Source organism: Pituophis catenifer, unplaced genomic scaffold (genome assembly GCF_029215685.1).
Source record: "Pituophis catenifer annectens isolate HBS135680 unplaced genomic scaffold, rPitCat1.0.hap2 SCAF_1, whole genome shotgun sequence".
Lineage (NCBI taxonomy): Eukaryota > Metazoa > Chordata > Lepidosauria > Squamata > Colubridae > Pituophis > Pituophis catenifer.
In genome coordinates, this window is record NW_027256881.1 from 203325341 (window position 1) to 203350682 (window position 25342).

General features: G+C 38.6%; 1 protein-coding gene across 4 annotated transcripts in view; it reads left to right on the forward strand.

Moving 5' to 3' along the window:
- The window catches only part of RBMS1 (RNA binding motif single stranded interacting protein 1), a 180557-nt gene that overhangs the window by 15643 nt on the left and 139572 nt on the right, over positions 1–25342 (forward strand). For 2 of the 4 annotated variants that reach the window (XM_070939132.1, XM_070939207.1), the window contains exon 1: positions 15160–15490. In XM_070939132.1, coding sequence (XP_070795233.1) covers positions 15416–15490 — 75 coding nt within the window. In that variant the 5' untranslated portion in view covers positions 15160–15415. Of the gene's footprint in view, positions 1–809; positions 997–14445; positions 14528–15159; positions 15491–25342 lie in introns of those variants that run through there. The other 2 variants (XM_070939284.1, XM_070939426.1) reach the window with 2 other exon arrangements.

Genomic DNA, 25342 nt, shown 5'->3' on the forward strand with positions numbered 1-25342 from the left:
GGTCATAAGTGTGAGGACCAGTCAAAAGCGCGAGGACCTGTCAGAAATGACTTTTTTTCAGCCCTCTGAGTAGTCCCTATACACATAGCCATGGCCACCCGGTCACATGACCAGCTAGCCACGCCCACTCGGTCACATGACCTCCAAGCCACCCCTGGTTGGGGGTCACCACAACATGAGGAACTGTATTAAAGGGTCGCGGCATTAGGAAGGTTGAGAACCACTGTTATAAAGCAATGGCTGAAATTAGTACCCCGAGTGTCACTCTTGCCAAAACTCTTCAAAATATGGCAAATCTCCTGTGTTAAAACTATAATTCTGCAACCCATTTCCATGTTTAATCATCATACTTTTCTTCAGGATTTTATTAACATATTTTAACTTAAAATCAAAAGGGAGGTGTGTTCGGATTAGACCAAAACCCGAAAATCAAAAAGCCCTAATATTTCTTACAGCAAGATAAAAAAAAAAAAATAGAATACTTTTTTCAAACATTCTTTGAGAAAACCAGTAAAATTTCATTATTGAGAAGTGGTTCTCAAAATTTAGCCATTGATTTTTCTTTAAGAAGACAAATATTTTATGAAAGGGGAAGAAACATATTATCCTGATAAGGAATAATTTCAAGATATATATTTGTAATCAGTTGAGATGTCGTTAGATTCGAGATGAGAAGATGGAGCAGTATGTTTCTATATAATCTCTAATTGCAAGTTTAAAATCAAATTAATAATAATACAGAAGACTTTAAAGATTCATGTACAATTGAAACCAGAGATTTTTTTAAAAAAATGTTTCTTTTCTTTTAGGATTGAGGGATAAGCAGCTAGAAAAAAACATTATGGGACTTCGTTTTATATATGATGCAGTCATACATAAAAGAGACTATTTTTTTTAAAAAAATAAAACTTTGCCCAGAATGAAGAAGTGGATAGTGAAGATGATGGAACTTCCTGAGATGGCCAAATGGATTGCTTTAATTAGAGACAGCAAGGGGTAGGTTCCATTTACCTTTACTACTGGTTTGCAGTAGGATTGTGCTTGCTTGCTTGCTTTGCTCACGCGCACGCTCTTCTGTGCATGCGCAGATCACCAATGATGATGTCATGCCAGGTGGGCAGAGCCTCCCGCTGGTTTTACTACCGGTTCTATAGAACCGGACAGAACCAGGAGCAACCCACCACTGGACAGGACGTTGTCTAAATTTAATGATTATTGGAAACCCTTTATTGACCTTTGCAGGAAACAGAAAAACTGATGTTATGATATATGGTTTTGAGGGTTAGAATAAAAATAATAGAGACATAAACCATTTCTATGGCTGTTACCATAGAAAATGTTATTTTATACTTATATCTATAACTGCTGTAAAATTAAATGAAAAATCATCTTTATATTTTTTTCTTTGATTTATGCATCTTTGCGCTTTTCTTCTTTCATTTTTGCTTTTTTCACTCTAAATATATGTTATTTTTATGCTGTATTAACAAATGTATATTTAAACAAAGATTGAATTAGTCTCATGCAGATCTTTTATGGATTTTACTCTCCTTTTCCTTTCTTCGTTTCTTCCCTCAATTTATGTTCAATTTATTTTAATATTGTGATGCACATAGTTCTTTTTTACAGTACAATTATTGATCCGTTATTGTTACTATACTCTCCCAATAAAAATTATTTTAAAAAATTAAAAAAACAACTCGTCAACAGATTTCAAGATAGCTCTGTTTTTCCACATTACTAAGCAGCTGAAATTATGTCCTGTTTTTAGTAGGATTAAGATGTCATCCAATGCACCAATATTGCTGTCTTTGGTTGCTTTTCAAATATTTAGTTAAATTGAAATCTACGGTATTGTATGGTGGCTATCTCATTGTTTCATGTTCACAAAGACTGATGAAAAAAAATCAAAAATAATTTTTAATGAGGTGGAATTTTGTAATTAGCACTACTCCTTCCCTTAAAAAGTAGGCAATGAAAAATTATCATAAAAGAGATGCTAAGGAACATTCATCACATTTTGTATGACTGAAGTACACTGTTTACTATAGTGACTCATTGTTACCATTTTTTCTGACAAAGTAGTAGAAAAAGAAAGAACATAGACAAGCCTTTGACACATTTAATTAACACATGAATATTAGTGTGATTATACTCTAATTTCTTTTTAATTAGTAAAATTATACTGCATGGATGGACTATAATATACTGTATGAAATGTATCTACAGAATAACTTTGAATTCTAAGTATTATTAGGAAGACATCGAAGATTAGAGAAATAAATATCATTCCTCCAGTAACTATATTCCACATTTTTATCTGATGCAATTAAAATAATCTCCTGGGTATGCAGCTCACCATTAGATTTCCTTACCTGGTGCTCTTCAAACCTATTGGGCTGTGCATCCCATGGATCTCTTCCTGCATAGCTGAAATAGCTTTGTTTTCTGATATTGTACGGTTAACAAAGGACTACAATGACCCCCTGCATCTACCCACTGGTGGTTTAATGAAGGTTGATCACCAAGAAATACTCAGTACCCTACAAGATAGAAGTACCCTTCTATATATTTTTTTATGGTGTTGAAAGGGATGGTTGATTCTATCCCCGTGATGGAAGAAACAAGGACAATCATCTACTGCCCAGTTAGTATTTATGCTGATTAAAATAAAGAGCAATACTACCACATTGAAGGACTGATAGACAGCTTAGGCTGGATATCTAAGTAAATCTCTACCTCAGGAGGGCTGAAGCAAGCTCTATTTTTGGCTCTTCTTTGAAATTCTTCATTACATGCAGATTCGGGAATTGTGTCTATTGGAAGTTAACTTGGCTTTATTGATTAAACTGTAGTATCAAATTAACTTTTACCTATGGTTTTCTGGCATATCTATGAATGAAGATTTTAAATCATCCTGGAAAGAAGTATTGAAAGGGGATATACATGACAGGGTTTTTTAAACCAATATTTGATCGCATTAGAATACCCATTAAGTAATGAGCTTTGGACACTGTTTTCCAGAAAGGGAGGATAATGGCAACAGATAGAAGTCTGAAATGCATTCTCTTAATTCAATTTCTAAATCTTGGTGCTCCTGAAGGGGAAATGTGGCAACACCTCCATCCCATGAGATGGATGTGCAATGCATGCAAACCTGGCAGCCTAGAACAGCGGGGTGAAGGAATTATGATATTGCCCATTTTAAAATGACTTCCATCATATTTATGCAGTTCCCTACAAAGTCAGTGTGGCTCAGCAGGTGTGACCTTGCTAGGCTTGGAAATTTAGGTAGGCTTACCCCAATGGTTATTTGAATGGGAAACTACCATGAAATACTTGAGCTGGAGATTAAGGCACCAGGTTAGAAAGCAGAAAATTGTGAGTTCAAGTCCCACCCTAGCCATGAAAGCCAGTGGGTGACTTTGGGCCAGTCACTCTCTCTCAGGCCAATTCACTTCATAGAGTTGTTGTGAGGAAAATAGGAGGAGGAAGGTACATACGTACATAAACATGTTTGCTGCTTTATTTATAAAAATAATTTATTTTATTTATTTATTTATTTATTTGATTTGTATACCGCCCTACTCCCGAAGGACTCAGGGCGGTGAACAGCCAACAATAAAATACATAAATACACAAAATTTAAAAACTTGATCAAAAAAAATTTGATAAAATCAAATTAAACTTTTTGGCCCAGACAAATTAAAATACCCCAATAATTTAAAAACAGATTAAAATTTACATATTTAAAAAGGGAAGAGATCAGGCCAAGCCCGCTTGATGGAATAAAAAGGTCTTCACAGCACGGTGGAAGGAGCGCAGATCCGGGATCCTCCGTATCTCCGGGGGGAGCTCATTCCAGATGGTAGGTGCCCCCACAGAGAAGGCTCTCCCCCTAGGGGCCGCCAGTCGACACTGTTTGGCTGACGGCACCCGGAGGAGTCCCTCTCTATGAGAGCGTACTGGCCGGTGGGAGGCTATTGGTGGTAGTAGGCGGTCCCGTAAATAACCAGGCCCTAAGCCATGGAGCGCTTTAAAGGTGGTAACCAAAACCTTGAAGCGTACCCGGAAGACCACCGGGAGCCAGTGCAGCTTGCGCAGGAGAGGTGTTACATGGGAGCGCCATGTCACTCCCATTACCACCCGCGCGGCCACACTCTGAGCCAGTTGGAGCCTCCAGGTTCTCCTCAAGGGGAGCCCCATGTAGAGAGCATTACAATAGTCCAGGCGGGAGGTGACGAGGGCATGAGTGACCGTGCGTAACGAGTCCCGATCCAGAAAGGGACGCAACTGGCGAATCAGGCAGACCTGATAAAAAATCCTCCCGGTCACGGCCGTCAAGTGCTCTTCTAAAGACAGCCGTGAATCCAGGAGGACGCCCAAGTTGCGAGCCCTCTCCGTGGGGGCCAATGATTCGCCCCCAATAGTCAGTGATGGCGTCAACTGGCTATATCGGGACGTCGGAAACCACAGCCACTCGGTCTTGGATGGGTTGAGCCTGAGCCTGTTCCTCCCCATCCAGATCCGTACGGCCTCCAGGCACCGGGACATCACTTCAAGGGCATTGTTGGGGTGATCCGGGGTGGAGATGTACAGCTGGGTGTCATCAGCGTACTGATGGTACTCCACCCCGAAACCACGGATGATCTCGCCCAGCGGCTTCACATAAATGTTGAACAGGAGAGGTGAGAGGACCGACCCTTGCGGCACCCCACATATGAGGGGCCTCGGGGTCGACCTCTGTCCCCCTGTCAACACAGACTGCAACCGGTCAGAGAGAAAGGAGGAGAACCACCGCAACACAGTGCCTCCCACCCCTAACTCTTCCAACCGGTGCAGCATGATACCATGGTCGATGGTATCAAAAGCCGCTGAGAGATCTAACAGGACCAGGACAGAGGAGCACCCCGTCCCGAGCCCTCCAGAGATCATCAACCAACGCGACCAATGCCGTTTCCATGCTGTACCCGGGCCTGAAGCCCGATTGGAACGGATCCAGATACGTCGTTTCATCCAGGTGCTGGGGAAGCTGTTGCGCAACCACACTCTCAACAACCTTCGCCACAAAACGAAGGTTGGAGACCTGACGATAATTTACCAACATTGCCGGGTCCAGGGAAGGCTTCTTGAGGAGAGGCCTCACCACCGCCTCTTTCAAGGCGGCAGGAAAGACACCCTCACCCAGCGAAGCGATGTGATACAAATAAATAAAACCTGAGAATTAAAAAAATCAGGAGAAGGCAATAGCAAGCTGTTACTATCATGCCTCTAAAAAAACATGAAGGCACCAGGAATCAAGTTCAATCTGAAGGAGACTACCTTTGCATGGTGAACTCATGGGGCTGGACAGAAGTAACATATATCTCATGTTATCAGATCAATATTCAGGAGTTATCAACGTTGCCAGCTTTTGCTTAAACAACATGCATTCTGTATATGTTTTAGTAGACTGCTTAAAGTATCTTAGGGGTATTCGTAAAAAAATTAAATTCTTACTTAATAGGTTATTGTAATAGTTTTGCTATGTTGTCTCATCTTGGATGATGATGATGATGATGATGATGATTACTACTACTACTCTTATTATTAAAATAGTTTGTTGTATAAATCATTTTTTTCTGGTTCACACATTGAACTAAGCTATAAAGCCTGCTTTATAAATCAAAATGATTGGAGGCACACAGAACATTAAGTCTTGTGGCATAGCACAATCATTGAACAGTGTTGTTGTCATTGAATCCTAACTTCTTTACAGAAAATAGTGGAAATCTATCAAAAGAATCATGAGAAATCGTCCTTCAGCAGCTTCAAATTACTGCAAATGAAGAGCATATAGCTACAGGATGCATTTCACTTCCTGAAATAGTGAAAAGAAGAAATTGTCAGATATATGTGTGCTATATAAGCAAAGCATTATGCTCCCAGCTAACCCAAATGAAGGAAGTGACAGGAATGATTAAGTTGTTAACTGCAGCAAGTGCTTAATTTTTATTGATTTCCTATTTGAAGGAATCAGATGATTCCGAAAATGGATCAATCATCAAATGCCAGGTTGGTGACAGTAGAAACAGCTATGAGATCAGTAGGCCTCAATTGATGAGGCCAGTGATGTAGCACTCGAGTGTCTGACATAAAAGGGAAAGAGCAAAGTTCAAATCCTTAGCCGTCTGCTTTATATGTCAAGTGACACCTCTCTCTCATTGACTGTGGGGAGACCACAAGGAAGAGAGTCACAGGCCCTTCCTTGATCATCTGGGAGGGAAATCCAGATATAAAAGAAATAATATAAATATAAATATTACCAACAGTTGGGTGAAAATATGATCACATTTAAGAACATAGTTGAACAATTTCTACCCAACTTAGACCGAGATAAATAGACCATGTCCCAACTTGTTCAGTGTTAGAAATCAACCAGAATTTGTCTGTACTTCTAGGAAGATCAGGTATTATCACTTCGCCCATCCTCTCAATTATCTCCCAACATGTCTCAGCTGTTAAAACATGCTTCAGAACACTTGTATGACACTAACAACTAACTAGTATTAATCTGCTACAAAATATTTAATCCTCCACTTATTTCCTCCCCCCCCCTCTTTTTTAAATCAGTTGCTCTTTCTCCATGCTTTTTCAGAGATTAAATCCTGCCTTTGTTATTGAACGGACTGTTTGCTTGACCTCTTCCTATAATGCAGCCCTGTGTGGGGAGGAGGGAGGGAGAGAAACAAGAGGTTTGCCACATTGATGGGTTGCTATCGATTTGCCCTACATCGGGCAAACCGGTAGCGGCAGTGGCGGGAGGCTCCGCCCACCTGCCTGGATCCTTCTGTGCATGTGCAGAAGTGTTGCACGCACATGCCTACAAGCAAAACGGTAGCGACGGGTTTTGAAACTCGCCCTTGGTTTCCCAGTGTGCTAGTTTGCAGGATGTTCTGCTGGGCTCTGGCTTGTACCCTTCACAAAACTTGAATTTTCTTTTCCGCTTTAGCAGTTTCCTCAGTAGATGTAGGAGCTGTTTGGTGAATCACAAAAGACAGGGTGTTCTGAAGGGGATTGGACTCAATGACTGGAATGCTGATTAGTTGACTGTTATAGCACTAGCATTGCAGTACTTGGACCAAGGAAAGATGGGTTAAAGGTGCCTTCTACAATCTCACAGCTAAGATAAATACATTTGGCATCCTGAGACAGGTAAGACCATTTGGAGACAATGCACATTTGGCTTAAGAAGCCGTGTCAACAGAACAGATACCAGTGTGGCAAAGTGGATTGTCTCATTGGAACACAACTGCAACAATTCTCCTCCTTAAAAAAAAAAGAGATATTTTTTATTTTAAGAAAAAATTGCGTAAGCTTAAAAACCTACTGAAATATAAAGTAGGAAAAAAAGAAAGCATAAAGAAAAGTATCCAGAAAAAGCAACTTCTGATCTTTTTGCAACAATTACACAGTAATTACCATTTCCACCTTCCCAAGTTACATATCATGGCTTCCATCTTTCCAGAAATCTTTTTAATAAATATATCCCAAAATCACCAGTTCATTTCTATCTATTTTCAGCAAAAATCCATAAAAGGTTTTCAGTTTTTTTTAATAAAAGTAATTGTAGTTTCCATCTTAATCACATCACAGTCCTCTTTTGCATGTCTTTAGAAGGCCATGCAAATAAATGCTTATTTCTGTCTGTACTTCATTTAACATTTATATAGCAAATCCCATTGCACTTGGATTAATTAGAAAAAAAATAGATCATTTTTTGTACTTTGGCTGGAATGTGTTATATAAAAGTAAGAAATAAATATTTGGTCAAATAGATATGTTGCATTTAAGTGAATAATCTGCACCTCATCTAATTTGGTTTAAGTGTTTTAGGACATTTTATTGAATTAATGATAATGTACCAGCCTGTCTTATCTAATGATAGCTACATTACATTATATAACGCCCTATGTATTGACGTATTCATGTATTGCATAGGTATTTATAGAAACACATAAACATGTACACAGCACACTACATATCTATAGGTTAAAGATATATGTGGAGTAATAGTAATTTAAAAAACTGTCTCAAAATCACTTTTCAAATATTTCTATTTTAATAATCCCATTTTTAAACAAAGAGAAAAAAATGAAACCAACAATTTCTTTTAATTTTCTTTTGCTGTGCATTAGCAAGACTGAGTACTTGCTGCAGATGCTTCCTTGCACAACAGGGGAGACTCTGCTCTATTGTAGCTATGTATAATTGGTTGCATAATTTACACACATTTCTCCTAAAATTACTTTTGAAATGCACAATACTCATTTTAACTCTAGGCAGAAAAGGGAAGAATGCTTCTAGGGATGGAAGGTTTGAGTCCCAATAGTTTCACTTCAACTGTGTTTTAGCACAAATCCATTACTCTCAAAGGATGTCAGATAAAGTACAATTCAACACAAAAGACTGACACACTTAAAGTCATTGAAATCAATTGGCTTAAGTGCCCTTAACTCTGCATTTGGCTTGGAGTTCAAATATTCATGATCTGAATTCAAAGAGCTACTTTAGTTACACCCAAGAATTTAGGTCTGCATCCTGGGAAGAGCCTTTTTCCCCCTTTCTTTTCCAAAATACCTTTTTATTTGAACAGCAGACATTTGATTTGCACTGCAGTTTGCTTTTAATAATCCCTTTAGTTCAAGCAATTTTCCATTTAATATAGTACAGCATGATGGTTGCTTAAGACATACAGATGCAAAATTCCCTGGGGTCATAGAACAACTCTCTGGCCTTGGATTATTTTAGGACAGGTCCTCTGTGATCTGGTACTGTTCTGGGATTGCACCTTCTAAAATTCCTAGTCAGCAGGCCCAACAACTCTGAACAAGATTCTTACAGGGTGCCACATTGGAAACAATAATCCTGGACAGGTTTCCTCAGCCTTGACAGACTAGCCTAAACCGGGTAGGTGATCAAGTAACAACAGATTCCACCTCCCCCCATTCCACCCCGTCCTCCCCACGTGCCTGATTTTAATCTATGGTTTTAATAATGTTTTAATATAGATGTATTTTTTTTATTTCTGTAAGCCGCCCAGAGTTACCTTATGGTGAGATGGGTGGCCAATAAATTTTACAAATAAACAAAGACAACAAAAGATCCAGTTTCAGTTGTTCAAAACTTCAGATTTCCAGCTGCTGCACTACTTCCTTTTATGTTGTTGAGAATGGAAAGACTTGCATTGCTGGCAAAATCAATGGTAAAGATGTGCTATTCCCAACTAATGCCATGCCAGCCATACCATTAGGCAGAAGGAGAAGGCAGATGAAATGCAGAATGGATATAACAGTGATGGGACCTGCTCTACTGAAACTCTTTATAATTTCCCCCATGTTAAAAAATACATTTCAATAGTCAGTCTGGTCATCAGTAATGCTATATTATGGAGAGAAGAAAGCACTCTTATCATCAACCAGGGAAATGTTTTGAAGAAGATATGAACCCTGGTGTCATTGAAATGTATGTTTTTTTTTTAAAGGGGTGGGATCAAAAGGCCTGGTAGAAAAGATACCCAGATGAGGAAATCACCTGATAAAATTTTCAACTAAGGGTTTCTGGTTTGGGTCATGATTAACTTTCCACAAATCCCCATCTACACTGGTGCTTCTCTGAGGCAAATTATCCTTCCAAGAAATAATTGCTCCAGAAGCTGATCTATTTATGCTTTACTCCCACCATTAGCAGCAGGAAACATTTTTTTTTTAAAAAAAAAGAATCCTCTTATACAGAGATCGTCTGAACTAAGGAATGCTTTGAGGGTCTGAAAATGTCAGGAAATGCAATCTCAGCTGTCTTGCATAAAGTGTGGGTTGGATCTTAATAAAATATAGGATGTAACAAGAAATTGCAGCAACAGAATCCAGGACCCACTAGTTCCCTCTAAAACGGGATGGAAAGTCCGCATTTTCTACTGAGTTCATCAGAAGAATGATTTTTAAAAGAAAAGAAAAAAACTAAAGCAAAAACAAGCCACTGGGAAATTATTCTGCTCTGTCTTAGCATTTATGTGGTGCTTCTCTTCAGAACTACTTCCCTAGGATTCATGGCAGCAGATCCAATTCCCATAGGGGTCTATTTCTATACCTTTCCCATCTGTCTTAGTCCTTTAGTTCTAAGCCTTAAGCAACCTTGAACAGTTGACACATCTTACACTAGCTTTTCCACTGCTCTGGATACAATCTGATTCCTTGATTAAGCTATTCTTAAAATATAACTTATGGCACGGATTACTTACAATGGAAGGAAAAATGGTGATGGGAAAGCACTATGAAATCCATCAGATATTACTGGAAGAGGGTGTAATCTTTTCCCCAGCTGTCCTGCTTAGTACTTCCCAAAACAAAGTAGGAGAAAGAAATTCAAAGATTTAGAAAGCATGGGAGAGAGTGCTGATACCAGCAGAAGCAAAAGACAGCTTACTTTGCCTTTGCTAAATAAGGAAAAGGAGTAGGGAACAGGCTGAGGGCTGAATTATGAAGAATGACATTTATATCAGAAAGTTAGCCCAAGAGAATAAATCTTGTAACATCCTAAACTCTGTCTAACACATTTGTAAAGAATTAGCCTATATTTCAAAAACTAAAAGGTAAAGGTTTCCCTGTCCAGTCATGTACGACTCTAGGGCGCGGTATTTATGTTTCTTGATTCTCTAGAACCTGCTGATTTTTACTCCTGGCTCAGACCCACTGTGCAGCACTCAGGTCTCAAACCTGGGCTGTTAGCTTTCTACCTGACAAGCTCAGCATCTTTAACCACTGAGCCATCAACCCCCCTTATTTCAAAAACTAGTATCCTCCAAATACATTGGCTGTACCTTCATTATTATAAGCTTGGCATTAACTTTCGTAAAGTGGAAATCACATCATCAGATGCATGGTTAACTTCAGTTGGCAAATATATTCATATGGCTATAGCACGGAAAGCAGATCACAGTTCAATTTGCTAGTTAGAAAGTATGAAAATGTATATATGTAATCCTTTATTTCTCATTTAGTGACTGTTCATTGTTATGACGGTGATGAAAAAGTAAATTTACAACCAATCTTCCCATTTATGACCTTGACACATCTGTAAAGTATAGCTGAGGTAAAATAGTAACACATTTGCAATTTCACTTGGCAAATACTTTGCTTAACAACAGTTACCGGTTGCAATTATGGTTACTAAATAAGGACCACCTGTCTTGGGTGTTCTCATTAATATTGTAAAGAAACAACAGACATTCCATCATAATCAGCTTTATATAAAAACAAGTCTTCCACAATGAGATCTCTTGCAGTTACTGTTATTTCAGCTTGTTGAATGAGAAAGTTGAAAAACCAAGTTAGCATCTAAACACATTATTACTTTATATTTAAATATATGTACATATTTTAACATTTGAATCTCGTCATTCTTGTGCAAAATTGTGGGCACTGAGACTTGTGCATACATTTTAGTCCTTGACTTCCAATCATTCATTTAGTGACCAACGTTACAACTGTAAAAAGTACAGACTTATGATTGTTTTCACACTTACAACCATTGTAGCATTTCCATGGTTGCACGATCAAAATTTGGGCATTTGGTAACTGGCATGTATTTATGACAGCTGCACTGTCCAGGGGGTTCATGTGATCACCATTTGTCATCTTCCCAGGTGACTTCTGACAAGCAGTCAGTGGGGGAAGCCAGATTCGCTTAACAATTGTAGCAAAAAAGGGTGTAAATTGGGGGCACAATTCACTTAACAATGGTCTTGTTTAGCCATCGAAATTTTGGGCTCAACTGTGATCGTTAAGTCAAGGACTACCTGTACGTGTAAGTCTAACAAAAGAAAAAGGCTGCTGAGAATATAATTTAAGTGGCCCTACATGGGGATGATCTTGGGGGAAGGGGAAAGACCCCCAATCAGGGCAATAGAAGCAGCTTAGCCTGCCAAAGTAGGCACAGCAAACCTCACAGAAGAGGCTTGCTGTGCCTACTTTGGCAGGCTAAACTGCTTCAATTCAGACTTGCAAGGTGTCAGCATTATGAGATAGCCGAACAGAAAGCATGTCCCGATGAACTAATGCTACTTTATTGTAAAGTTACATTATGAGTCTTGCAAATATCTGAAATTACTGTAATTCAGTTAACATTTGGAAGCTTATGAGTCTCATCTGTCTTAGACAGCAGACTAAGAGATGTTGGGCAGGGGTGAAATGCTCCTGGTTCGGATCAGATCGCCCGATCCAGTAGCGATGGTGGCGGGTGGTTCGGAGAACCGGTAGCAAAAATCCCTGCCCTCCCCCATGCCCAGCTGAGCCACACAATCATCAGAGGCTTTTCTTTTTTATTTTTAAAAGTATTTTTTCTACAACCTCTTCGACTGAATTGATTGTAGAAAAAATGTTTTTAAAAGAAAAAGAAGCCTCTGATGAGCAGGCAACTCAGCTGGGATCGTCAGAGGCTTTTAAAAGCATTTTATTTACAACCTCTTCAGCTGAAGAGGTTGTAGAAAAAATGGTTTTAAAAGAAAAAAAAAAGTTGGCCACGCCCACCCAGTCACATTATCCACCAAGCCACGCCCAGAACCGGTAGTAACAAATTTTACATTTCACCACTGATGTTGGGATATAAATTTTACTATCTCTTGAACTTGGGAGCGGGATAAATAAGATATCAGGGTTCCAAGTAATAGATCCATTGCAAGCAAAAACTCTGAGGCAGATGAATTCCTCAAAGAATAGCTTTATTGGAAATATCATATTGGAAATATATTGGAAAACGTATTTTCTGGTGAAAACCAACTCTGAGGGGGTCCCTTGGTTTTCACCTAATTAAAAAAAATTCCCTCAATCCCCAACAATTAAGTCACATGGCCCAATCAATGCAGCTCCTGCTGGTCTGGTGACATCACTCCTCCTTCCTCCAGTCAGGAAGAATGTGAAAATGTCCTTGGTTCCCAAGAGAAAGCATTTTATTTTGACTACACAACCCCAGCTATTTCTTATCCCCTCTCCCTGTCCCTCGCTCCAGTGTGGCAGCACTGAAGCCTCAAGATAGCTCCGGCCAGATCAGCTTCAGGATTGACATAAGGAACATAAGACTATGGGATCATAAATATCTTAAATCAGTAATCATTTCTCAGTGATGGTGATTTCACACCTTTTTCACTGTTCCAATGCAATTAAAGAATAGCATAATGGAAACTTTATCTAAAATCCATATCTTTCTATTGGCCGTTTTATACATTTAAATAATGCTTGGATATGCAGTAGATGTATGATCTAAATTAGTCTTCTTCTCTTTCTCTTCAAGAGAAAACTTTATAACAGAGGTCTCCAACTTTGGCAACTTTAAGACTTGTGGACTCAACTCCCAGAATTCCTCAGCCAGCTTTGCTGGCTGAGGAATTCTGGGAGTTGAAGTCCACAAGTCTTAAGGTTACCAAGGTTGGAGACCCCTGCTTTATAACACACTTTTAATAACCAGTTCTTTTTCTCTTTTCAACTTCTTTTCCAGCCATATAACTCTATTCATAATCAACTATTTATCCAGTGGTTCTCCAGGTTATAGCCATTTTTCGTATTTCTTGCTCTGCTCTTAAACCTTTCAGAAGTCCAGCTCTGTGAGTGCATACCCAGAATTCAGTCCCAATGGAACTTACTGGACTCTAATGTCATGTAAATGTGGTGTGTCATCTTTCTCTTTTCCAGTTGTTAGCATGTGTCTGGTGAAGCTTCTCAGTGTTGAAGCATATCTCATGGTTATCTTCTTTATTCACTCACCCAAGAAAAAGGATGATGTTTAGTTAGGAATAGAGAGAACATTAGCCTAAAAAAAGTAACTCTGAAACAGTTGTACAAGGGATTTAGTGAGATGAATTTTGGAGATGGGAAATCCCCATTAAGTTGTAGAAAATATCATGGGAAAAGACACACTGTACAATCATATCAACCATCATCATTTTAGCCACTGCCTATCTACCGCCTCTTCCACATGGTTGTTGGAACCCATTCTTGAGTTTTAGGTTGGGAAATCGGAAAGAAGAAACCTTCTACCAACTGCTAAACTAGTAACTCTAATTTTCCCGCTTGTGCCCCAAGTACATCAGTCAATGTACATCCCAAACCAACCGCTTAAAAGGACAAGCTGTACGTCTCTGAAAAAGACGGCCGCCCCCCGCCCCCCCACTCTAAAAGAACATTTTTTAAAGACACACAAGTCTCCTCGAGCAGCATCGTAAAAACCCGCACTGTAAAATCCCAGGGAAAATGCTAAGGCCCCATCAATTTTGCACCAGTGACAAGAGGCAACGGGAGTTCTTTCTAAGAGCCAGCAAGATACGTATCCGCCTACTGTCCTACAGCGAGGAGCCTGAAAAGGAGCAATCGCGGTAGGCAAGCAAGCAGAGGAGTTTCCCTCTCCGCCTGCTGGGAGATTTCCAACCCGGGCGAGGGTCGCAATTATAGTTGCCATTCCTTTCCAATCCCTCTTTCAGACGACTCCGGCAGAGCTGGTGAGTCCGAACCCGCGAGTTCTCACGCTCGGTCTTTCGTCGAGGGGCCTCTTGAGTCCTCCGGCGCCGCGTCGATGCCCACCCCCGAACCCCTCCCCGCCAAAGTATTCGCGCCCGGATCTGCTCTCCCCGTGTTTGCCGCAGCGGCTTCCCCCGACTCCCCTCTCGTAGAAGCCCATCCCACCCCCGGGAGCCCAGACTAGGGACGAAGCGCCGCCCCACTCCTCGCGCGCGCCGCTCCCCTTCTCCCCTCCCTGGCCTGCTTCTCAATCCCTCCTTCTTTTCCTCAGCCGTTCTGGTCTCCCTCTCTTCCCTCCCCGCCTCCCGCTTTCCTTCGCCCCTTTGGTTGGCAAGGAGTCCTTTGCCGCATCCGCAGTTCGCACTTGTCTTGACCGCTTTCCCTGGCGGCGCTCGGAACCGACCGGGCGCTGCTCCCTCTCTCGTGAGGGGGAAGGAAAGAGGGGGAGGGGAAAAAAAAAAAACTCTTGCAGCGGGCGCGCGCTCGTGCCCGCGCGAGTCCCCGGACAGAAAGAGAGAGAGGGAGAGAGAGAGAGGGAGGGGCGAGCGAGCGAACGCTCTTGTCCTTGGTGCCCTCTGCAGCTTCCCTTCTCTTGCCGCTGCTCCCACCGCAGCCGCCTTCTGAGAGTCGGAGAAGGAAAGGAAAGGAGGATTGGGCTCGGCGGAGAAAGCGGGAGCGCACAGACCGTCGCCGTCGGGAAGAAAGAAGCCCGAGAGGGGAAGAGCGCGAGGGAGCCAGCGAGCAGGCGCGTGCGGGGAGGGGAACGAGCGCGAGCCCCCTCCCTTTCGCCACCGCTTTCCTCTCCCCCCCTCCCTCTGGTCAAGTGCCCTCCCTCATCCCTGCGCTGCGGGCTCCCTTATTCCAGCTTCATGGGCAAAGTGTGGAAACAGCAGATGTACCCCCAGTACACCACCTACTACTACCCCCAGTATCTGCAGGCGAAGGTATGGTGCGCGGTCGCCGGGCAGGATCTCTCGCCTTCTTTTCTTGCCAGAGAGAAGGACACCGGGGGAGGGCAGGGTAGGGTAGGGTAGGGCTGGGCTGGGCTACCCTTTGCAGTCTTGCTAACTATAGCCTCGGAGGAAGAGGAAAGGAGGAATAGGGAGGAGGGGGGTTCCTGGGGCGGGGAGGAGGGGGCTTTTAGGGTGGCATCGGGTTACAGGCGCGCTCCCTGTTGGGGGCGCGCACATAACGCCGGCAGCCTGACTCTGCCTCGCCTGTTCCCTTTTAGGATGTACGTGATTGTGTGTGTGTGTGTGTGTGTGTCTGTGTGCTAGGGAAGGAAAGAAAGAAATGAAATGTAGCAGGCTTTCGAGCGGAAGCGCCGGGGTCTTGAGAGCACCCGAGCTGCCTCCTTTACCCTCCTCAGGCTGATGTCCTCACGGTCACCTCCCAGCCATTCCCTTTTCTCTGACTCTTGACCCCTTCCCTCAACTGCCTCCCCTGCTCATTCTTACCCTTCCCCCCACACTTTCTTCCTACGCCCGGAGATAATTCGATTTTTTTCCTCCCCTCCTTCCGATACATATCCCAGTTGCTCCTCTCCTCCCCTCCCCAGGGTTAAATAGAGATCAGTGTCCTGATAGGCATTTTGTTGGCTCTGAGAATGTAATGAAACCTTCCTTTTCCTTCCCATTAGGTTTTGTATTCTGAGCAGAAATAACAGGATTAAGTTTTATTATCCCGTATCCACAATTTATTGCTTTTTCTCTCTTATCATAACTTTCGACTAACCAGCAACTACTTTAAACTCGGGAACTAGTTGGATTAGGAGAGATAATATTTAACGTACATACATACGTAGGTACATACATACCACAAGGAACCCTGAGTTTTATTTTAAATAATAAAATCATCCATCTTGATCAAGACAATGAAAGTACAAATAATTAAAACAAAATTATTATTTTTTTTGAAAGCATCTATGTAAGCAATCTGGTCGTGGAATGTTTTGTTCTGCAAATTTCAAAATCTGCTTTTGGAAAAGGTAACGTTTAACTGGCTTGTCTAAAATTAAATTTAGTTGCCAGAGTCTCTGCCATACATTTTGCTTTCTCCGCATTACTAAAAAGAAAAACGAAGTGGAGGTTGATACGCTAATTTTTCCCAAGATCTTTGACATCTCTGGTATGTGTCTGTGGATGCATGTGGAATGTCCAAAGCTGATCAGTGTAGCTGCTCTGGCAAATCATGCTGCAAATCTGGCAGATGCAGGGAGATTGCATCCTCTGTCTGGAATATTTGATATCTAAGTGTTCTCCAGTGAACAGCGCTGCGTGCAACATGCATGCACACTATATGTGACATGTGTAGTACATTCTTGTTCTTGTATTGCATTAATACAGCACTGAAAATGAAGATTCATTATCACAGCTTTTTAAAAAATAAATTTATTCAAATCTTAGGCCCATCAATAAATGTTAAAATGCTCTATAAATGATCTGTCTTTCTATCTGTCTGTCTATCATCTGCCTAACTATCTACCTACTGACTGACCTGTCTACCTATCTACATACCTACCATAGTCATCTGGAAGCAGAGCATTCAGTACTGTTCATTATATTAATCTGTGATTAATCACACGGCTATATCAGCTACATTCCAATTTAAGGTGTATCATTATCTGTAAATTATCTTGATTGTGAGAATTACAACCAAAGCTTTCCTCCATGTGTATATGAATTACAAATGAAGCAATTATGAGTGGCAAAAATGCTGAGTTTATGGTTGTTGGGAGTAGAGAGTATTTAAGAGTTCCTCTAGCAATTGTGGGTTTCCCCCTTAGAGGGTTCTTAGCTTTTCATTTTGAGAAGCGTGGATTTCTTTTACTTTGTGTCCTTTGTAGTAACAAGATATTTTCACTTTGAACTCGACAAATTTAGGTATGCATCTGAAATCGAATTGCTCCACATCAAGTTGTGAATCATAACATTTCCACCAAAAGTAGACTCATGTATAAAATACGTTGGCAGGGTTTTGTTTTTTTTTGACCTTTTGAATTTTGAAGTGATGGTTGAAACATTTTATAAGGATTGATAATGTTTCAGTAATACACTAATTCAAATACATAAATGACATGTGATTTGACATCAGTGTGGGTGGTATATACTTAAGCTCCTATATGGCAATGCAAACTAGAAGCCTATATGTCATTTGAAAACACACACACACAATAATTTCCAACATGCTACATTATGAAAAATTAATTTAAAAATACAGGTAAACAAAGCCACATTTTTGCACAAGAATGTTTTTCCAATTCATTTTTATATGCCATTACGGTAACAGTAAAGAAACTACATACATATTTTAATATGGCTAGTGCAGTCTTTCTTATCTTTTTGCACTGTAAATAATTGAAGAGAGAAACTGTAATAAGCTTGCACTTGTAATTAGGATATCATCTAGAGAAAAGCCTTAAGGACCATCTTCTGAAAATGTGCTTCCTTTATAAAGTATTTAATATTGATTTATGCTACAGTCAATGACATCTCCAAAACATGTATTGCAATCATCCCTATTAAAATTATAGTGTTTATCTCTTTGCTTGATAAAAGAGGTACACACAGCCATTTAACCTACGTATGTGAACTACTATGGTACATAGGATGATTGTGTTCACAATTCCCATTTCAGTGAGATTCTGTCTGGGGAGGAGGGGAATGCAGGAAAGACAACAAATTAGAGACAGTTGTGGCTGAAAATGGACAGACATCCCAGCAATAAGCTCCATTAATTTCGGTGCCTTCAGGTTTGTCACATATCAGTAAGCTTCCACATGCGTTACATATTATATTGAGATAAATTTTAATAAACTTTTTGAAAGCTGTTCCAAATAAAAATTGCATAGCAACTACTCCATGTCTACAGTTAAGCAGAGAGAAAAAATGAGGAAATGCCCAACCCTACAGAGCTGTAGGCTGCAGGGAAATGATCTACTTAAATATCAGATATCAGATCTACTCAAAGACAGATCTCTAGCCCATCTCAGAATGACCAATCATATGCCCGTAGTAAGCTCGTAAGTTGCTTCTTCCTCTTTCCACTACCAAATTAAGAAGTGACTTCTAGTGTGTAGAGTCATATCAGTTGTGAATATGACCTGTAGCTATAAAAATAAAATGAATGTGCAACCTATGGCCAATAGAAATCTGGGTTTCATTCAAAGAATTTTAATTTTGTAGAATAGAGCAATTACCAATTTCAACCAAAATACAATGGATTTGTATTTTCTAGTGATTTTAAGACTATCCTATTTAAAATATATGAAGCTGCTGGAATGATTCCGTCTCCATTTTTAATAATTTCATTGCAAATAGTCATGAAACATTTTAATTATTTCTTCAGTATGGATGAAAGCAGAGAGCTGTAGACCTTGCTATGATTCAGTATTCCTGTCTCCAATTTAAAGAGTAAATTTGGTGGATTAAGGATACAGTGACTTTCCTCATAATAGAAGGAGTTAGTTAAATAAGAATTCATCCCTATGGAGATAATTCATTTTTAGTAAGTTATTGGGAAGCAAAATGATTTTATTACTGACAATTCACAGATTAAGACATAAATCTGACCTATTTCAATTGGAAAACTAACTGTATGCTTGCATTTTTCTTCTTGAAGTTAATAAGATTTATCTTTGGCTGGATTCTTCTCAGAATAGTTTCGTTACTGTGAACCAACTTAAATTTTGCAATAAAACACAAGTGTTCACATTAATATTCAATATAGGCCATTTGTAAACATTGATATCTATATAGCAAATCTGTACATCTCTCTAAATATTTTTTTAAAAAGTAAAGCTACATAATAGTAGCTGAAAAGGAGTATCCCATCTTACCTAAAGGACAGCTACATTTTTTATTGTGGTCTCCTAATTATTATTCATACATACATACATACATACATACACACACACACATTAGTATGCTGCCTATTTTAGCAGCTCCAGGCATCTATGCAAAATATTCAGTGGGAAAATGTTAGGCCAGCATTCCTATTTAAAGAGATATTTAGCATATTTTTCTAATTTCTTATCTTATGGTCATAAACTAACTCCATCATTAAATATGTTGAGTTGTAACTTCATAGTTACATAAAATTTAAAATTAATCATTTAGTCACACTGAGACTAAGCACCACATGATCTCTGGAATAAGATAATTATATCAATGTAGCATTTTGTTTCAATATAACAATTAACCCCCTTTTTTCCTTATTTAAACTTATTGTATTGATTGTATAAAAGAGTTTGAAAGAAGCAAAGTGAATTATGTTCCAGAATACATCTACAATATTTACATCATAATGTGGAAAGTTCAAGGACCCTTACACACATGGCTTTGAGAATTTAATGTTAGAACCATTTCTTAAATTAAAATTTTACAAGAAATACTTTTAACAATTTATTTTAGAAGAAATGTTTACTGGGAATCTCATTTGAATGTGGACCAACTACAGGCAGAGCAAGATTTATCACAGAAATGTAATACTTTATAATTTATTTTATTTCATCACATTAGGGGAAAAGCTATGGCAAAATACCAGGAGCAATAGGAATAGTTGCTCTAATGTATGGAGAGGGGTAACTATTTTGAATTCAGGAACTTTTCTCTGATGTTGATCTGGAGAATGAATGAATAGAACAAATCAATTGAAAAAACTATAAACATTTCTTGGATAGCTACTTGTACAACAGCATTTCTGATTACTTATCATCTTTAAAACAATCTGAGAATATTTTGATGAAACCTATTGCCTTTCTCACCTGAAACTTCATTTTTCAAAAAGGAACTATACCTAATATCACCTAAGAAAAAATTTGCTTGACAGCAGGAGTTTCCCTTTCTCTTTGATCTCTTTCCTGGAGCCATTCCCTAGACCTCTATGGTTTGGGGAACGGGGAGGCAGGAGAATAATATTACAGTGTTGTTCATTCTTTCAACAGCCAAGCAGAATTAGATACAATCCATTTCCTTACATGCCAGATTATTAATCATTATAGCAGAATGATTTATTTTGATATAGCTATTGTACCCCAAATTAATAGGGTTTATTGTGCAGGACTGTATCAGGCTGTGATCTGCCAATGGTAAGGGGTGAAGCATCTGTGTTTAAAGGGACACTATGCTAAGTCATATTTCTTAATAAATCACTGGGTCACTTCCATTTTCTCAGGACCTTATTCTTAAAAGAGGTACTTAAAGGAATAGCACAAGTTCTCTTTGAGGCATCAAAATCATAAGTTTCTGAAATCTGACCAGATTATCCATTGTTTCATTGCTGTAAGGTCAGGATGGGGTCATTTGTTGTCTTTGTACCAGATTGTTTCTTAGCATTTCACTCATTTAATCTGTAAGCACCCTGTGGTGTGGTTCTTCTTCTGTTTCTTAGTGTAAGATTTTTTAGGTAGATGAGGTTTTCCTGTTGAACCTACAAGTTAAAGACACTTCGGTCTTCAGGGAAATGATGAAATCCAATTTATGTGGTTCCTTTCTCAAAATCTATTACCTTCATTTGCACCAATTCTTTCTCCGGTTATCTTTTAAAAACCTATAGTTTGACAATTTTGCTGAAAGATCTCTAGAAATAATGATGCACTATTATTGTTGTAATTTATTGCTTTATCCCTTTTAATGTTTAGTGGTTTTGCTGTTTGCAAGCGGCCCAAAGTCTAGATCAGATGGATGGCACACAAATTTAATAAATAAATAAATATTGTCTAGTTGTAGTGGATGATGATAGTAATTCTAAATATTTTCTTAATTATTTCAAATGCTGGTCCTGTTGAACTTTAATGATCAGTGATTTCTAATACACTTTTCCCTTGCTAATATTGTCACAAGAAGTACACAATGCAAGCTATACTTCTGTAGTAACTGTTCTGCAACCCATTTATTTCTTGCAGATTTTACTGTTTTAGCAGTGATGAACTGAAAATTCAACTTCTTGGATGTTCCTTTAAAATGCTACATTAAATGTATTTTCTATGTTTTGTATTCTGTTTGGTTTTTTTCAGTGTTTAGAATGAAGCCAGGTTTCCTAGATGATTCTGGAACATAATAGAAAATATTAGATTATTTTGTATTTTCAATATTTATATTTATTTATTTATTTGTCTACAATATTAATGTATTGATATTACATACTGAGGCTTCTTCAGTGATGCCATGTCCTGCAACAAAGCATAAGGATTAAAAACAAAAAGAAACTCAAATATATTTTTTACTTTTTCCAAGGATATTTGTCATGGTTTGGGACAAGAGGTGAAATAATACAGGTTTTAAGGGCTGAGGCTAGACAGGAGTGAGCTAACAGTTTCCAAGCTCAGCTGCCCATTATATAAATATATCTTGAGTGTCTGAGACTACCAAGTGATGCAAAAGTATCTGTTAATTCACAAGGAAGAAGCTTAGTGTTTAAAACTTGAGCTCCCAACACAAATTGTCTCCAGGGCTGAATGCCTTGGATCAGTTATTTAGCAAAGGAAGCTAATATAGGAAGTACATCAGTAAGAACTGTTAATCAATTCCGATCATGATCCACTCATCATCTTATTGACTTTCTTCTTGGCTGAAGCATGGGCTACATTGGTGGTATAGAACTACTCTGTATGCACTAAACCATGAAAAGTAATTAAACAATTGCTGACAACATAATGAATGATGAATATATTTTATATAATAGCTGGACTTAACCATAAATGTTGTGCTTAACTGTGCAACATTGATTCTTATGTGCAGTGAATTAATATTCACTCTCTGTGAAACTGATTATAGTATGTGAATAAAACATAAAGAGGCCCCTTTTCTTTTTATGAGATTAACCAGTTATTATTTATGAAGTGATTACAATTCTGGCTATATTGTTTCATTGCTTGCAGATAGCTGATAATTAATCCTTCATTACAAATACTAAGAAAGTTACCTGGAAAAGGACAATTTTACAACAGTTTCTGTCTCATTTTCACTTACAATGTAGCATTTGAATCCATGGCCTTTATAGATAGACATAATTAAGAACTGTGAATTTGTCATTGTTTTTTTCTTTCTAAAAACCTACTTCAGTTTTGGATTTCTCTTTCTTTTGCATTGTATTTGTTACTTTAAAAGCACAATATAATAGGAAGTATATCTCAAGCATTCAGGAAGATTTCATTACTCTATCTTACACTGAAGAAGCAGTGTGCAAAATGAAAGCTTCAAGGTTGTCCTGACTAGGTTGTTGAAACAGAGCTTTCAAGCTCAAATCACTTCCTGAGTGGTCATAAAAACATTGATGTTTATCCTTACATATTTGATTTGAGTGGGTTTTGAAATCTTTGAAAATTGTGTCTTGGCTCAATCAGAGAGGCAGCCACAGAGTAATAATTTGCCTAGGTGTTTTTGTACTTGGTGTTAGTGACATCAGAGGAAAAGATAAATGATGCTATGGGTAAAATGCAATTATACAATCAAAGTTGTTCAACAGCTCTTATTCTTTCCTCATACCAAAGTTGAACAACCATTTTTTAGCTGAACAAAGGGATTTTTTTCTAGAGGGGGAAAGTTCTTTATTGGGAGTTGATGTAAATTGAGCCTGTCAAATATTAGCTGAGGCCAGGAATTTCTGTAATTTTTCTCTTACTTGAGCGCAGTGTTTGTAAATCTTGGCAACTGTAAGATATGGGGACTCCAACTCCCAGAATTCCCTAGCCAGAAGAGTGGCAACCAAGACAACAGTTGGATAAAAGAAATCTGAGCCCTGGGCAGAAATGTAATTTTAAAAAAGCATCTCAGACATGACCCTCCCTAGGTATCATGAAAATAAAGGGAGGGATACGGAAGCACATTCAGTCTTGCAAGATTCTATTACAATACTCTTACAATAAAAATAACATTGGCTTTCTACAAGTTTGGACTACATTGGACGGCTTACAGGTGGGAAGAGACCACAGTGCAGTTGGAACAAGGTTCTGGAGCTGCTTCCCCTCACTCTCCTGAGACTCTTCCTATGCAGATAGAGATAGCCTTGCTATGCAGTAGGAAACAGGGTTTATTCTTTTGCCTTTGTCCAATATCCTTCACTGATTTTTTTTCCCCAAGTCTTTTTCAGTGATCCTTTTCACCAAGCAGTTGGCCATAATGGCATTGTAGAGTGGGGAGGAAAAAGTGTACTATTTCTAAAAGCAACGTTTCCTCTGATTTACCTCTACATTTTTAGATTAGAGAGGTATATCTGGGTTTAATGGAGAATAATGAGTAATTATCTCGGTTCAAAATTAGCTACATAACTTCTGTTTTTTATATATATATATACTGGTAAAATTCCAATGTAGTTTTAGCTCGTTTAAGCCCACTGATTTCCATGGGCTTAATTACATTTAGATTCATTTTGGGTTATGACTATTTTAAATGCTGATGACTCAGTCTATTTTTACGGTACTCCTTAGCCTATTGATTATTGGTGTTTGTGTAATACTATTCCTTCCTATCCCAATCTAAATTGGGCCCCCAGAGGCTCTTCGTTTCTGGTAAAGGAGAAGAGAAGCCCAACAGCATCCCCCACCCCACCCCCATCAGCACAGAAACAAAGAAGAAAGTCTCAGAGAACTAGGTGAGATCTTTGAAGAGCCTGTTCTCACTTACAGGTTTGAGATTTCCCATACTCTACCTAAAGCACTTCCCATTCATTAGCTCTGTACATTTTCATACCCCTGGAAAAGAGGCCAGTACTATTTCAGGATAATAGTGTTGGCTAAGAATGAGAGTAACGCCTAAGGCAACTTAATGAGGTCATGGTTAAGTGATACTTTGAATGAAGGACTTCCTATTGTGTATGTCTTGCTTTTATGCATTTGTTACAACTGTTTTAGTATGTAAAGTACAATGTTCAGGGATCTGTAGTGTGCAGCTGGTAGATATAATCTGTCGTTAATTACAATTCGTGCGTGTGTGTGTGTGTGTGTGTGTGTGTGTGTGTGTATTAAAGTTCTTAAAAAGAAAGATAAAAACTAAATATTTAGAATAAAGAAAATAGTTCCCTCTTGTTTACATTGACAACATACATTTGAAAGACCTTTACACAATCTAGACAATTTTTCCGGTGTCATGTTATAAATATTCTCTTTAGCATTGTAATATAAATTTCAATTGCATAAACCACATATTCTATCAATGTTCCATTTGTAACCAAAATACCCATTTTAGCCCATTTTATATTGTTCTCATTCTTCTTTTTCAAATTTCATTAGATGTCTATACCTTTCAACAATAATATGTTCATCATTTGTAGACAGTTCTATTTCAAATTCAATCTTATAATAGTCAAAACAAAAAGTTTTGACAAGTGTATCCTCTGGTCGCCAAATCTTCATTTGATTTTATTTTGCATTCTCCTTAACAAAATTCTAACATGTCACATTAAGTTAGCCATTTGTATTTACTTATCATTTCTCTCCCATAAAATGCTTCTTGTGCTAAGAGCCACAAAGGTATTTTTGGGCACAACCTGAGTTTATATCTATTTGGCATATCTAACAAAGTGATTTTTAAAATCTACATTAACCTTAGCTTTATCATGCCATAAATACCTATGACACCCAACAATTCACAAGTTTCTTAAAAAGGACATTTATTTAAAATAAATGGTACATTTGATTTAGATTTTATTACCATATATATTTATCTGGTGAATTTATATAGTCGCCCATCTCACACATCTGATTTTGAACAATATACAAAAGAATACAACAAAATAAAAATAGCAACAAAAGCAAAATTAAATTAATTAAAATAATTAAAAACCATGCAAAAAATGAA